We start from the raw sequence: 16,126 nt of genomic DNA on the forward strand, positions 1-16,126 counted from the left end.
CAGAGCACCGATGCTCGCTGGCAATGGGTCAGGGCTCACCACAGCTCTAGCAATACCAGACCGGCATGTAAGAATGGAAACGCTCCGCGTGGGCATGGGAAAGAGCGGGTGGGTGCTGGTGGCAGCAGCTTCAGGAAGGGTGGCCCACGCTGACCACCCCTGGGACAATGCATTGGTGTCAGAAGACATGGGGGTGGGTGTCTTTGGCTGCGTGGCTGGGGTGGCTGGTCCCCCTTTCTTCATGGCATTGCTTGCTCAGGTGTCACGGGAGAGCCCAGCCCCAGCAGGGAATGGCCAGAGATGGCCAGCAAAGGACCAGAGATGGATGTGGTGGAGAGGAAGCGATGCTGGGTATCGCGAGGCTGAAGCTGGGGCTCGCCCCTGCCCCAGCTTCACCATCCAAAAATGCCCCCAGATTTGAGGCAGGAGATGCACCTTCACACAGGGATGCAGACAAGCCAAAGCCGTTCCCTGGCCAACTGGGCTGCCCTTGACCCACACCTTGGCCTGACCCTGGGGCTCCACCAGTGTGGCCAGGAGAGGGAGGAGGAGGATGAAGAGGAGGAGAAGGAGGGAGGCACATCGCCCCAGCAAGCCAGAGCCACACATCACACTAGCTAAACCAGAGATGATTTTAGAAGCAGTATTCCCTCTAGAACAATTTCATGTGGCAAAGCCTCCACAGCCACCTAGTTAAGCTGTCTGCTGCTTAATTACCACCGCCGCTGAAATCTGCCTGCTCCCGCCAGACGGTCCAGGGAAGCAGCGGGCACTCAGGAGGAACGAGGTGGGTGCTCAGCATCCATCTCCTAGGGCTCTGCCTGCCCCACAGGCATGCTGGACATGCTGGACTTGGGGGGGTTTCTCAAGCTGGAGGATTTCTCCGCACCATCCTGCTTGGGAGCTGCTGAGATGAGAATTTCTCCGCACCCCCTGCAGCTGCCAGCTCTGCACTGGCTCCCATTAACCGCTGCCCACGCTGAGCCCTTCCACGTGAGATTAAAAAGAGGGAAGACAATATTCCCCGACCGGGAAGATGATATTCCCCGACCACCGAGGAGCAGCTGAAGCCAGCGATGCCAGAGCCCAGCATCCCTTCCCCACCCCTCGCAGCCCCCGCTGCGGCTGGGCACAGGGCGGGGGGCGGGTGGCGGTGCTGGCAGAGGTTAATCACGGTGGACGCGTTGCATATGGCTGGGGACAGGAGCGCTGCTTGGGGTTTTTATGGTGACTGACAGCTTGGGCTCATGAACCATCTGGTGAGGATTCACTACATGTCAATTCGCATTAATGGAGCAACGCGGCTGCATACGCCTCAGAAATGCTCCCGGAGACCCTTCTGCGTGGGGGCACGACAGGGAAACCCCCTTTCATCTCATTTTAGCATGAGAAAGTCCCTTAAGCACCACAAGCCATTTTTCCTCCCGCTTCTAAGCCTGGGCTGTGCATCGCATATGAGCACAGACTTGCCGCAGGGCTGGTGGCCAAAGAGGAGCCTCCCGTGGCCTCCGAGCAGCCTGGGCTGGGGGGACCAAGCCTGGCTCAGCACGGTAACCCCTGTGAAACCCCCAGTTTGCCACAGGGTTGGGGGTTCCTGCTTCTCCCCGAGCCGCACACCCACTGCTCCATCAAGCGTCTGGGGAGCTGCAACTCCCAGCCCGGGGTGCCTGGGGAATTGCATGTGCCACCCCGCCTGGGGCAGCTCCTCAGCAAGCCCGGCTTTGGCTCACGCAAAGCAGCCTTCACAGGCACCGGGGCTCCCCATGGCGTGCATCCCCCCACCAGAGATCTGGCCCACCCTGGAGCTCAGGAGAGAGACGCGAGCAGCAACAGGCAGAGGAAAGCCTGGCAGCATCCTGACACCTCTCCAGCAGTTCCCGCTCCCAAGCCCCTTCTGAGTTTCCTTGGCCAGCCGATGCTGCAGCTCCTGCCCTGAACACCCAGGCATCCAGCACGCCACACGGCACTGGAGCGATAAGCTGGATTGCTCCTCGCCAGCCCACATTATTAACCACGAGAAATCGTAACGGCTTCCACAGTGGCTGAAGGTGTGAGATGCTCCTTTGCTGGGGGGGCTGCGGAGCTGGCAGAGAAGCAACGCTTCTCTGCATGTGTTTGGGCGAGGTTTGCTGGCACAAGGGTGCTCATGGGTGCCAGCGACGGAGGTGATGAGCTGAATAACGCTTAGGATGCAAAAGCCCTGATGGGCAGCCATCAGCCACCCAAATTCAGAGCGAGCGTGCAACCCTGCATACAGCTGCCTTCAGGATAAATAGATCCCATTTTAAAAATCAATGAGAACCACTACATTCGCTTATCCTTGTTCATTAATAACAGTCCCACTTGACAACACACCACGCACCCCAGGCAGCAGCCAGGCAGGGATCTCCTGCCTTGAAAGGCCAAATCCCAGCCCTGCCTGCACCACCTGCCTGCACTTCAGTGCCTGCAAGGCAATCGCAGCCAGCCCCTGCCCCAGCACCCCAACAATGCAAACAGATCTGGGTTTAGTCTTCATTGGGGCCAACAGAATTATCACGGAATTTGGCCCATGCCCACAGCCAGAGGATGGGATGAAGACGGGGTGCACCCTCTCCCCAGCTGGCACCCCCAAAAGCACCTGTCCCAGCAACTCGGAGGCTGATGATGCACAAGTGGGAAAGAGTGAAAATGGGAAAATGAAAGCGGTTTTTTGGCACTTGGGGAGGGGGGAAGGAGGGAGGAGATGTTTCCGGGAATGTCCTCTGGACCAGTGGTCTCGAAAGTGGGGTCCTGCACCCCATGACCCATGCAGGGCAGTCCGTGTGGGTGTGGGAAGAAAATCTTAGCGCCCGAGTAGCACATGCATACGGTTTATAAATAAATACACATTTACTGGGGGTGTGGGCTCAGAAATTTGTTCCTGGTAGGGATGCACAACCAAACCAGCTCAGAGACCACTGCCCCAGAGCACAAGGCTTTGCCCAGGAGAGGCCAAGGGGAAGGACCCCAACCTGGGCGCGTGTCCCCAGCCCTTACCTCTGTCCTCCTCCTTCTCACGGCCGCTCCTACCCCTGAGTGCCCGGCTCCGGGTGCTGCCGTAGTCTCCAGCTTTGCCCCTCTCTGCCGGTTCCTTGGAGGTGCTTTTAAACCAGGGTCCATGCCGCCGTCCCCCCTCCGGCATCGTCACCGCTGCCTTGAAGCCACGGCTCAACTGCATCACCCCCAGGTAGGGCAGCCCCGGCCCCTCGCCGCCCCCGGGGCTGCGCTGGCTCCCCGGCACCGTGGGCTCCCCGGTGAAGCCCGAGTGCAGGAAAACCAAGCTGCCGGCTGCCAGGTAGAGAGCCAGCAGCGTGAAGAAACGCACGGGTTTTCGCCGAAAATACCGCTGGAGTTTTACCAATAATTTGGCCATAGCGTCTTCATCCCTTCCCCGGCAGCCAGCGCCGCGGGGCAGCTGCTCTCTGGCCCCAGGGATGCTCCGAGGGGGGTTCTGCCCCCTCCCCAGGCTGGAGGTGGCTCCCAGGATGTATCGGGGGAGCAGCTGGGTGCCCCGAAAGCACAGCGGGGGCTGCAGGGTGAAGCCACGCAAAGCTATTGCCTGATCCTAAAAATTCCCAGAGGATCGGGGAAGGCAGCAGGGCTGGATTTTGAGGCCCCCCTGCTGTGCTCGGGGGGTTTCTCCAGTGCTGGCTGTCACCGCCGTCCCCTGTTTATTCTCCTCCCGGCAAAGCCCCCCGGCCGTGCCCTGGAGACTCGGCTGATGGAGGGATCATGTTAAGGAAATCAAGGGTTTGAAGGTGATTTGAAAGCCGATCAGCTGACGCAGCTCTTCTTGCTCGCCTTTCCGCTCGGCGGCACCGGCTCTCGCAAGCATCTCTCTAATGAAAACGGCACCGTCGCCCTTTCAGACAAAGAATGAGAAGTCCCTGGACACGTCTCGGGGACTGAAATGCTGACTGGGACCCTTTGTCTAACGAAGCCCCATTCATCTCACTCCCAGGGCAAGAAATCTCCACCTGCAAGTCAAAGAGAAAGGCACACTTAGGAAAGCATCCCAGGACACAGTCCCGGGGAGGATGGCGGTCCCCGTCCCCCTGCGGGGTGAGGAAGGTTCCCCGGGCTCTTCGTTGCCATTCAGCCCTGCAGAGGGGCAGCTTAGCGTCCCCCTGGCACAAGGATGGGGGATAACTGGGAGACGTCGGTGCGGTGGCAGTGATGCTGGCTGCCAGCAGCCCGGGTTAGGGACCGGGATGTGGGGGTGAGTCCCGACTCCAGAGCCCACAGTCCCTGCCACATCACGCAGGAGAGGTGCTACAGGACGGCTCTGGGTGACGTGGGATTTCTGCTTTCACCCCATTTCACCCACAAGAAGATGAGCTGTGCACACACACATCCGTGCAAGCACACACACTCACTTGTGCACACGCACTCGTGCACATGCATTTCACCGCCAGACCTGAACGTCTCTATGTACCAGCTGGTTCCAAATGAAGCCCCTGGCAAGTGAGTGCCCACCGGCAGTGTGAGGCTGCTCCGGCACCCCGCAGCACCAGGAGGTCCCCCCAGGAGCATGACACCCCCAGCATCACCCAGGGCATCCTCTATTCTCCAGCCAGAACCGAAGGGCTGACTGTCCCCATCGCGCCCTGCCAGCTGGGACCGATGCTGCCCCAGGAATGCCATGGCCGGGGCTACTGGAGCCATCCCTGGCAGCCCTGGGCACAGGGAGGGCAGCCCAGCCCGGGGAAGGGACAGTCCCCTCCAGTCCCCCCCAAGGAGCTTTCCCCCTGGGGGGATTTCTCTTCCCCAACACCCCCCCCACCCCACCCCCCCGGCTATGGAGGGATCGCTCCAGCCCTGCCCAGGACACCACAACACCAGGTTACATGGTGGGGCTGGCTTCACAGTGGCAAATACCACTGTCACCGCACCCCGCTGGCACATTGGCGGGGACAGGGACGGCCCCGTGCCCGGGGTGTGCTGCCTGTCACGGACTCATCTTATTTTAGGAAAGGAGACGAAAATAAATGGAAAGACAAAGTGCCATTAGTTTAATGGCCTTTATGTTCCTGCCATCTGTCTTCAGTTGATTAAATAAAAAATATTGGTGGAACATATGGCATGAATTATACATAAATATTTTAATTTGGGTTCCCAGAGTGGTTATTCAAATACCTCTGGCTCTGCCAGGTGAACTTTTGTGGAGCTTAGGGCTGGGCAGTCTGCGTGGGGCTGATCACTGATGGGGCACAAGCACCTCAGGCTCCCCCAAAGCACCCCCTCCCTAGCCGCATTTGGGGCCAACACAGCCCGAGTAAAGGCTGAGTAAACCCAGAGTAGTAGGCAAGCAAGGAGACTGCTTGCTACTTGGGCTTTTGCATTTGCAGGCACCTCTATGGCAGGATGACGACACAGGCAGCACCCCAGCACAGCCAGGGCAGGTGGTCCAGCCCCCACCGTGGTGGGCGAGCATCCCCCAGCCCAGTGGTCCCATGGACCTGTCGGTGCTTGGCTGCTCTCCCGTGCTCCCTGGCCGGTGGCCAGCCGGGAAGGGCTGCTCTGCAGGACCTTACAGCTTCCCCTCCCATGCCAGCATGGGCTGCTCTTCTGCACTTCAACCCACCTTCCCGGGGCTTTATACAGATGCTGAATACAGAGCGGTTTAGGATGCTGCTGGGGTGAAAACGGGACAGCCCTGGGGCTGTCCCTGGTCCCCAGCATCCCCACTGCCACTCGCTGTCCTCCTTGCCTGGGCTTAGTCCTGCCAGGCTATGGCAAGGAAGCATGGCATATAAAGAAGGGGCTTAAATTACTATCATTAAGCCATCTGGAGCTCATCCTTCTCCATCATGAACTGTGGAGTCGCAGGTCAATTACTGCATATTTGCATATATTCCATTAATGCTTCTGCTAATTGTCTGGAGGAGATAATGTGCTCCGCTTACAGCTCCCTCGCTGGCTATGGTTTACAAACAGCGAGTGCAGCAAATAGAGCTGGCACCAACGCTCCCCGTTGCAGGGAGTGTTGGCACATCGGGGGGCTGATCAGGGGACCCCATATTACCGGTGGCCATCCAGGATGGGGGATGCCATCAGCACCCCACAACGCTGCTCCGTGCACCCCACCAGCCCTCCCCACATTGTCAGGATGGATCCACCCCCTGGTGCAGCAGCATTGGGCTGGAACCAGCAACCTGCGGGTCCCCATCCCCACTGCAGCCTGCACCAGTGAGTGTCCCTCGGGGGTTGCATCCTGCCTCCCTGCTGCCTGCACCCCACGCTGCCTGACCAGGCTCAGGCTCTCCTCCCGTGGGCAGCAGGGCAGCTCCTGCCAGGGCTGCCATTCCAAGCAGAGCTGGTGCCAGCCCAGCTAGAGGACAGCGGTGACACACTTCACCAGCCAAACCAGCGAAGCTAACCGGGACATTAATCAGCCAGCATGGTGCAGCAGGCAGCATCATAAGACCGGGCTTCCATCGGCTGCCGCGGGTGGCCGGGCACTGAGGCTGCTGCAGCCTCGGCACTGGGACAGCCAGGCTGCGGGGGGGATTTATCCCCCAGCCCTCGCCTGGTCATTACCCGCTATGCCCAGCCGCTCCCGGCTGTGGCTGTCAGCAGGGTCCTGCTCAGGTCCCAGGGGACAGATCCAGCCCCCGGGAGTCGTGTGGCTGGAAAGTTCCCCCCTAGCTGGCAGCACCAGGACTGGGGCATCCTTCCCCACTCCCCCAGACCCCCTTGGCACCCAGAACCAAAGCATGGCAGAGCCAAGCAGGGACATTTCCCAGGCACTTTGCACCATTATAAGCAGGCAGCGGGTCCAGCCGGGATGGGGGGTTGGGGGGGCTGGTTCCTCACCTACCTCCCTCGTCACACTCCTGCCAAGAGCCAAAATCCTTGTCCCGACAGCAAGATGCCTGGCTGAGCATCCCTCTGCATCTGAACCACCTCCCTCTGTGGTGGCAGCAATACCGAGGCCAGCAGAAAGCAGGCGAGCTCTGCCTGCAGGTTTGGAGCTCTGCAATTACTGGCTGCCGGGCCAAGGAAATCCTCGTTAATTTGCAAGGTTTATCTCCCCACCTCCAAGCAGAGCTGGTGTGTGGGGAGGTGGGCACAGATCCCAGGAGGCTCCACCGAGCAGCCTGAGCATCTCTGGGACCGCTCCTGACCAGGATGAATGAAGTGCCGATAAATTATACATTTGGGTCTTGTCTCCAAATTGCTCTGCAATTATTGAGCACCAAGGTTCAGTTGCCTTCAAGCACCACCTCACATCTGACCATGGCAAAACACACTGAAGGGCTCACGTGGTTCCCCCAGCACAGGAGAACAATCAGCCCATTAAAAACAGCAAATTAACGAACACAAGTGTTCCATTAGAAAGACAAGGCGACTGAACTATCCAATTTCATCACATCATTTGCATTTCTTATCAGAGGGACAGGGAAAGAATAGGGCTTTAAAATACAGAGGGAAAGGATGGAGTCTAATGACCACAGCGGGGTGATGTGCCCAGGGCCCCATCCCACGGGAGGGCTGTGGCACAGGCACTAACCTCGGTCCCACGCCACGGGGCAGCCCTGGCATGGTAGGGAGCACGGTCCCGCACCCCGTTGAACACCCTTGGGTGCATAACACAGCTTACCCTTGAAATGCATCTGCTGAGACCTGGAAATCCAGCTGTGTGCAGGACCCAGTGCACACTGTGCAGCACCCAGTGCATGGCACGCAAGGATGCAGTGCATGCACCCTGGACCTCCTGTCACCCAAAAGCCACCCACTTTGGTGCAGGGACCACGTGCTTTTTCAGAAAGCCCTGTGCCCTCCCTCCGCACCTCCACAGGGTGCTGGCAATGGGTGACCACTGCCCCCGCAGAGCAGCTCCTGCAGCACACAGTCGTGCCTCCCCAGTGAGGCAGCAGGTGATGGCACCGACCAGTGACACCCGTATGAACACCCAGGGACATAAGGCACCCTTGGCACTGGCATCCCTCAAGCCTTTCAGTCTCTATCCCCAGGAGTGTACCGTGGTAGGAGCTTGGCATCGCTGCCTGGGCCAAAGCTGGCCAACCTGAGCTCGCAGGTAAACCTGCCATCTTCTTCAGCCCTGCGACAGTGGATTTTCACTCTTTCTCACTTTTTAAAACATAAGCAGCAAATGAGATGCATTGGGCTGAATTTAAATACCATTACTGCTGGGAACAAAACTGAGCTAAACTGGGGCGTTGAAAATCAAGGTTTCTGACACAGCAGGGCACGTCTGGACCATCTGATGCATCTCCCCTCGAGCACCCAGCACCCACCGCCTCTGCCAGGGGCAAGCCAAGCACACCGAGCACTCAGCTGCCTTTAAACCGAAGCAAAATTTATGTATTCCACTGCTCCCTGCCTGAATTGTGCTGAGGAACGTGTTTGTGCATCCCCGGAGTGCATCAAAGGTTGGTGTGTGCTTAAAAGCAGCTGAATTGGCAGCTTTTAGGTATCGCAGCAGCTCCGTCCCTGCCCAGGGATGCGGCTTGCCCCAGGGAGCTGCACCGAGGTCGCCAACTCTTTCTCCGCAGTGAGATGTTCCCCAGGCATGTACCTCCTTGGGTAGCTTTTAAATCCCTTCAGTAGGTCAAACCACCAAGATATGCAAAGGAAAAACCTCTTATTTGGGATTTATTGGCCTGATTTTTAAACCCAGAGCAGGACCTGCCCATCTGCTGATAGATTTTTGCACAGGATTTCCAAGCGTGTTGGAGGGTTTGTAAATCTTCCTTCTCACTGTGAATCGATGGAGGGCTTTAGACTGTAATTAGGCAGCTGACTTTCTCGCTTATGGGTGAAACCTGATTTTTAAATATTCTGGAGAAGATTTATTGACAGTCCCAGCACTTGCCCAGGGTGAGGGGAAGCCACAGCCACAAGCCCAGCTGGGCACAAGGACCGAGCGATCCTTTCATCTAGAGGGATGACTCTGCCACAGACTAATTGATTAATGTCTGTAAAAGGCCTTGAGATCCACAGAAACGAGGCCATGCTAATTGCACAGCCTCCAATTAGTGCTTCTTCCACTCTCCAGAGGATGAAAACCCACCGTGCACCAGCCCCGTTTCTGCAAGGGCCGAGTTATAAATAACCCCCTGGGCAATGGGCTGGATCCTGGCCGGGTTAGTTCACTGCACCGAGAATGACTGGGACGTGCTACGCAGAGAAGCCCAGAGCCCGCAGCACATCTCGGAAGGGCTATTTTATTTAACCGAGCTGATTTAAGCAACTTTAATCCCATTTTTAAATATTACAACATTTGCTGTTGAGCTACCTGGGATTGCAGATCCCCACAAACACCCCCAGACCTGCACGAAAGGGATGCTGATCCTCGCCCAGGGGATGCGGATCCTCACCCAGACCCTGCAAACACTCGGATGGCACAGGGAGGGGGAGGATTTGCTATGGGCCAGGTAAGGGGCTCCCAAAACAAATCCAAGCTGGGGTGCAGCAGGGTCATCCAGCCCCTGAAAGCAAAGAAATGCAATTGCCTTCAGGCAACTGATTTCAGGTAATCCCACCTCTGCAGCACGCAGGAGCTTGCAGGGCTCCACTCGCTTCCCGGTGTATTTTCCTTTGCAATGGCCCAAGCAGAGCCGAAAAGGGGTTTTTTTGCTTCACACTCTGTTCCTCCACATGCAATTACATCAAAGCCCATTCCAGCCTCTTGTAGAATGAATTCCCCTTGCAAGTGTGAAAGCGACTCATAAAGAAAAATGTTTTAAGCCGTGAATCATTTAAAAAGCACACGCCACAATGCCAAAGGCAGAGCAGGAAATAGCCATGTATTCCAGAGATTTAGGCAGGCAGAGGATACCAGGGAATCGGTGGGATGATTTAAATGAGCCAGCACAGCAGAGATGCTGCAGCTGTTGTACCCAGTATCCCCATCGCAGCTGCTGAAATGCACCCTACATTACAGCATTATTACTATTATTATTACTATTATCCTGCAACAACCCTCAGCACGTGCGTTATCTGTCTCTCTCCATCAGCGTTATCCTATCTGCCAATACCTGGGTTTCCTTTGGCAGGGCCAGAGTGCGTTTGTGGAAGGAGCGGGGAGCTCCCTCGTTTGCTACCGTGGCTAATTGCATTTTGAGAGCCATGCGCAGGGCAGGTGCTGGGGAGCAGGCAGGATCCGACACCGTTTTCAGCAATAGAAACAAATAATCAGTGCAACCCTCACCTGCCACATCCCCACAGGCCCCACATCCCTTCCTGAGCATCCCTGCTGCTGGCATCAGCCCCGTCCCTACCTGCAGTGCTGAGGAACCTCTATTTCCCCATTATTTCCACGTTATTCCTTGCAAGGCCAGAACAGCAACTCCATTTGGACACGAGCTCTGTCAGGCCTCTGTCGGTGGTGACATACAAGGGTTTTGGGAGAGGTCACCCCAGGGAGGGCTTGGTGACGCTATGGGATGCTTCCCAGACTGCTGCGGGTCTGCGCCTCCTTTTCCCCTTCTCATTATCCTTGCCCATGGCACCCTTTTGACACTTAAGCCCTGTGAAAAAGGTGATTTAATTTCATTCACACAACACTGTCTATCTGTAAATGGGCTTAACCTAATGAGTTTTAATACGTATTATGTTCTAGGTATTTTATGCCCAGTCTGCAAAATCCAGTTATGGTTTTCAATAAGACTTAGCGAGCTGAGGCATGCACCAGAGGGATGCGGCGCTCACATGGGGCTGCTCCAAACTGGGGAAGGAGGAGGAGGAGGGTGGGAGGAAGGCAGGGGCTGTCCCCCAGGGAGACACAGCTGGATCCCAGCCAGCTGCTGGCTCAGCAAAGCCCCCCCCTCCTCAGCCCAAGCGCTGCCTACACCCCCCTCCAGCAGCCTGGGAGGATGAGATTTAAGATATAAGGGCTGGCCTCTTTCAGATGCAATGCCAGCACCACCGGCTGCACCGCAGCAGGCAGGGCCAGCCACCGTCCAGTGGCAGGGAAGGCAGCGGGCAGCCAGCCCCCGTGGGTGTGCAGCCCCCCATGCCTGGCCGTGCAGGCTGCTCACCCCAAAGCCTTCAGCCACCGCCGCAGCTGGCAGGGCCGTACCCTGGCACAGGCAGCGGGGACAGCGCGGGCAGAGTGCGGCTGCCTTGGCATGCACAGACACCTGCACCGTCCCCGCCGCGGTGGCAAAGCAACCCCGAAGCGCAGCCGCCGACACATCCAGAGCCTGCAGAATCCCCGTTTCAGAGAAAGGCACGATGCTGCTGTTTTCCTCTCTTGTGCTTAATGATGAGGAACAAACCTTGCAGCCAAACTGGAGCGGCCAAGTGGCACGTTTTATCCCGAGGTTTTGAGCTCCAGAGCCAGTCCTGGCTCCTGGATTCACGGGAGGTGACCAAGATCCAGCTGCCACACACCAAAAGGAGATGCCCCAGGGGAAACCCTGATGCACAGCCCCCCCAACAGCACCTACAGAACCACCCCGCATGGTACATATAGCAGCATAAATCCCATAAAGACCACAACGAGATCCATGGGGGCCATCAGTTGGGAGCTGTGAGCTGTGATCCCCCCAGGAGGGTGTCTCAGCCCCACCAAAACATCTTTCAGGTTCTACTACGGGAGAGCCTGGTACATTCAGTCCATGATGAATCCCCACCAGCCTCCCAGGCAGGGAAGAGCCAAAAGTAATTTGCCTGTAAAGCCCACGCTCAGCTCCTGCAGGTCTTTGCCACGGAGACTTCATTCAGTCCTTGGTAATCTGGGATTATATGCAGCGCTGGGGCAATTAAGAAAAACAGCTTTTCAAGCAGCAGACAATGCCTTCTGCAGCCTATTTAAATTAATATAGTGAGAAAGATTCTTTCTCACAGCCCTTGGTTTAAAGCCTCCTTTCCCACGGGGGCTGATTTCTTTCTTTTCCTACACACCCAGCAGCATTGCATCCTGCTGCACCAGGGAGATGGAGGCCCAGTTTGGGAAGAGATCCGCCTTTTCCACAAATACTGCAGGCTCCAGGAGGGACCAGGGCTACCCTGAGCCGAGCCCAACACAGGGAGCAGACTGGGCTGGGAGCAGGTGGCCGGGCCAGGGGACAGTGACTGCCCCGGCTCATCCCCGTGGAATTTAGGCACAACATCCATCACCCCCCAGCTCCCACGGCAGCGCTGCCAGACCCCTGTGCATCGCAGCTCACCGCAGAAAGCCCAGCACATCACAGACGCTTTCTAGAAGCGATGCACTGGAATGCTTCCCAAAATGACCCAGCTGAGATGGAAACCCCCAGACCCACTTCAGGGCAGCATGCCCCGCAGCCCAAGGAAGCGGTGGGCACTTCCCAGCAGAGGGTGAGCTCACAGATCACTGCAAGATCACACAGAGAGCAAGCAATCAGCTCCGCAGGTCACGTCCCAACCCTCTGACGTATCCCTATGGGTCCCCCCACAGTGCCTAGGACCCTGCTAGCGAAAGCCAGCCCCCGCTCCCCCCAGGCCCTGGAGACCCCCATCCCACCTGGGGCAATGGGTGTCCCTGGCAGCAGGGTCAACATCTTGCTCCTTGCTGAGCAGCGCCAAACAGCAAGTCCTCCTGCCCCAGGCTCATCCTCCCGTGCCAGGCTGAGCTCCTGGCTCCAGAGAGGACCAGCACGCTGGGATGGAGGTACCGAAGCACAGAGAATCCTATCCCAGAGCAGAGCCAGCTCCCTGCATGGCTCAGGGTGCCTGAGGAATTGGTAGCCTCAAGGGGGACAGGAGGAAGAAACAAAGATTTTCCTGGGGCCTGTCTGCTGGCTGGGACCGAGTTGGGAGAGATGCTGAACACCCAGGGAAGCTGGATCCCCCACGGGGCAAAGCGTGACTTCGGGTGGGAGCCCGGAGGGCTGGGGGTACTGAGGGGTGGACCTGGGGACCCAGCCCAGCCTGGCACAGGGACACGGTGCCAGGCAGAGGTTTGGCTCCGGCATGAGGCTGCAGTGAGCACAAAAAGGAAACAGTGGCAAAGGAAACCTCAGAGCGTGGTGCATCTGGAAGCCAGAGATGGGGTAACCCCGTCCCAGGCTGGCCGGAGCCCCTGGGCTGGTGGCCAGGGTGACAGCAAGGGCAGCTTGTGGGCCAGCGGCACCATGATCCGCTGCCGGGGCTGGGGAAAACATCCCCCGGGAAGGACGAGGCTTTCGTCTCTGGGAGAGCAAAACCAGCCGCACACCCTGGCTGGGAAAAGAGGACACCAGGGGGGCTGTCCCCCTGCCCAGCCAGGCTGCAAAGGGGCAGCGCCGGGACCCCCTGCTGCATCAGGGACCCCCAAACCAGGGGTTTGGAGTGAGCTGTGCTGGACGCTGGGCTCACCTCCTCGGGCATGGGGCTCGGGGAAAGCCATCCCAACGCTGAGCACAACCCCACGGAGGAACCCTCCCAGGGCTCTGCACGGGTGGAACGTGCAATAAATAATAATAACTGCTAACAAACGCCGGCTCAGAGCAGCCCCTCGTCCTAATGGTGTGGGACACGAGGAGGGTCGGCCAGCACTGGCCACCCATCCCGGTGAGCCATGTCCCGAACCCAGGGAAGGGACAATTCCTTGGGAAGGCTAAAGGGGCACAACTCCCCGGAGAGGGGAAGGATGCCCACAGGGGGGGATGGTACAGGTGGGCTGGGAAGGATACCTGCGGGGGAGGGGATGGTACAGGTAGGGTGGGTAGGATACCTGCGGGGGGGGGGACACACGGTACAGGTGGGGTGGGAGCACCCAGAGCCCAGGGCATGGTCCTGGCTGCCAGGCTGTGGTTCCCGGCTCCAGATTGTCGGGAAACTTTATTTAATCCTGCCTTGACAGAAGAAATGGTTTATAACGCTCAGCTCAAGGTAACCTTCACGCGGTCCTCCAACTGCCTCTGCTTTTTCTCCACGCATGTTTTGTTGTTTTTTTTTTTTAACTTTATATTAAAATATTCCAGTAAGTTGTCAGCACGGATATCAAAAGAAGAAAACAAACAGAGGAATTGTTTTTGGAAGGATTACCACCTCTTCTCCCCGTTTTCCCCTGGCGAGATGTTCCTGCACAAAGTGTCGGGGGGGCGGAGGAGGAGGAGGAGGAGGGGGCGGCGGGCGCTTTCCCTGCCGCCCGCTCCCCTCCGAAGCGAGGGACCCTCCCGCAAGCCGCAAAAACCAGAGCGAAAAATCTCTGCCGAGGCGAGAATTGCGAACAACTCCCGCAAAGCGCCCCCAGCCCCCGCAGCCCCCTCCCCAGCTCCCCGGCACACGCACCCCGCACCTCCCACGCCCCCCCGCCGAGCCGCCCCGCTGCCCCCGCCCGCTGCGCGCCCCCTCCCCCGGGCTGGGGGCTCCCGCCGCCCCCCGTGTTTTGCGCTTTTTTTTTTCCCGCCCCCCCGCACCGCCCCCGGTTTTAACCCGCCCCCCCCGCACCGCCGATGCCGCTTCCCCGCAGCCCAACTTGGCGGCGGAGCCCCCCGCCGCCTCCTTACCCGCCCCGGGCGCTCCAGGCCGGCCCCGCCGCCGCCGCTCCATACACCGGTCGCCCCCGGGAGCGGCGGGGCCGGGGGGTCCCCGCCGGGCGCTCAGTGCGGCCCGGCCCCCGCCGTGCCCCCGCCGCGCCGCCGGCCCTGCCCCGCGGGGGCTGCGCTCATGCCGGCCGGGGGGGGCCCGGCCCGGCGGCTGCCGCTCGGCGCTGCCCGCAGCCGCTCCCGGCCGCCGGGGCTCGGCGGCTCCATCCAGCTCCGCGGCGGCTCCGCGCCACCCGCCGGCCTGCGGCGCCCGCCCGCCTTAACCCTCCCCCCTGCGCCGGCCCGGCCCCCAGCCCCCCGCCTCCCGCCCCGCCGCTCGCTTACGGGCGCCTTCTGCCGCTCTTTTGCCGTTTTTTTTCTTTTTTCTCCTTTTTTCCTCCTTTTTTCGGTTGTTTCTTTCTTGCTTTTTCTCTTTTTTCCTTTTTCCCTTTTCCCTTTTTTTCTTTTTCATTTTTTTTCCTTTTTTCCCTTTTCCTCTTTTCCTTTTTCCCCCTTTTCTTCTTTTCCTATTTTCCCCTTTTCCTCTTTTCCTTTTTCCCTTTTTTCTTTTTCCTTTTTTCCTTTTTCCTTTTTTCTCCTTTTCCTCTTTTGCTTTTTTCTTTTTCCTTTTTTCCTTTTTCCTTTTTTTACTTTTTAATTTTTTACTTTCTCTCTCCTTTTTTCCTTTTTCCTTTTTTCCTCTTTCCTTTTTCCCCTTTCCCTTTTCCTTTTCTCTTTTTTCCCTTTTCCTTTTTCCTCCTTTTCCTCTTTTCCTTTTTCCTCCTTCTCCTTTTTTCTTTTTCCTTTTTTCCTTTTTCTTTTCTCCTTTTTCCTCTTTCCTTTTTTCTTTTTTATTTTTCCTCTTTCTTCTTTCCTTTATTTTTTTTTTCTTATTTTGTCTTTCCCTCCTTTTGCTTTTTCTTTTTTGTTTAGTTTCTTCTCTATTTTCCCCCTCTTTAAGAAACAGGTTGGTGTCAGAAACCAGCTCGCAGGCAGCCCCAGCCTCACTGATGCATTCTCAAGGGCAAGGGATACTTTAAAAACCACGTAGACACGGTGCTTAGGGACATGGGAGTGCTGGGGTAACAGCTGGACTCGATGATCTCAAAGCTCTTTCCAACCTAAATGGTTCTGATTCTATGCGGAGGGTGATGCTGACCCCCCCCTGCCCCGTTGCCCTGGCCCCAGCACTGCCCCCAGGCCCAGCGCTGGAGTTCAGCCAGAGTTTGATCAAACAGGGCTAAAGAGAGGAAAAAAAAAAGAAAAGAAACCCCAAATTATATATATGTGTCATATTAATGAAAAATTAATTTGAAAACTTTCCAGCTCTAGGAGTAGGAAAAAAAAGATTGTAAAATGAGGGAGGTGAGAGAGCATTTCTCCCCACCTTTTTTGGCAACTTCAGGCATTGGGGGACTTTTAGGCTGTGCTGGTGGCACTGGAAGCCCTGTCACCTGTCCCACCACCGCAGCAGCATGTCGGGCTGGCTCCCACCACCCCAGCACGCCAGGCCACCGCACACAGTGAGTCCCTCTCGGCCAGAAGATAATTTAAAAAGGATCTAGAGAAAACATCCCTGCCTTAACATGATGAAAGCAGCAGCCCTCGGTGCCCATGGACCCTCCTCCCGCAAGCATCTTTGCTGCAGACAGGGCAGCGGG

The 16,126-nt window shown here is 57.5% G+C and overlaps 1 protein-coding gene across 1 annotated transcript in view; it reads right to left on the minus strand.

The window, feature by feature from the left end:
* The window catches only part of WSCD2 (WSC domain containing 2), a 36,640-nt gene extending 21,343 nt beyond the window's left edge, over positions 1 to 15,297 (minus strand). Inside the window, exons 1-2 of the mRNA XM_080373755.1 lie at positions 14,448 to 15,297; positions 3,019 to 3,998 (exon numbers count right to left, since the gene is read on the minus strand). Coding sequence (XP_080229881.1) covers positions 3,019 to 3,394 — 376 coding nt within the window. The 5' untranslated portion in view covers positions 3,395 to 3,998; positions 14,448 to 15,297. The remainder of the gene's footprint in view (positions 1 to 3,018; positions 3,999 to 14,447) is intronic.
* Positions 15,298 to 16,126: the final 829 nt, after the last annotated feature.

Source organism: Falco punctatus, assembly GCF_963210335.1.
Source record: "Falco punctatus genome assembly, chromosome: 1".
Classification (NCBI taxonomy): Eukaryota; Metazoa; Chordata; class Aves; order Falconiformes; family Falconidae; genus Falco; species Falco punctatus.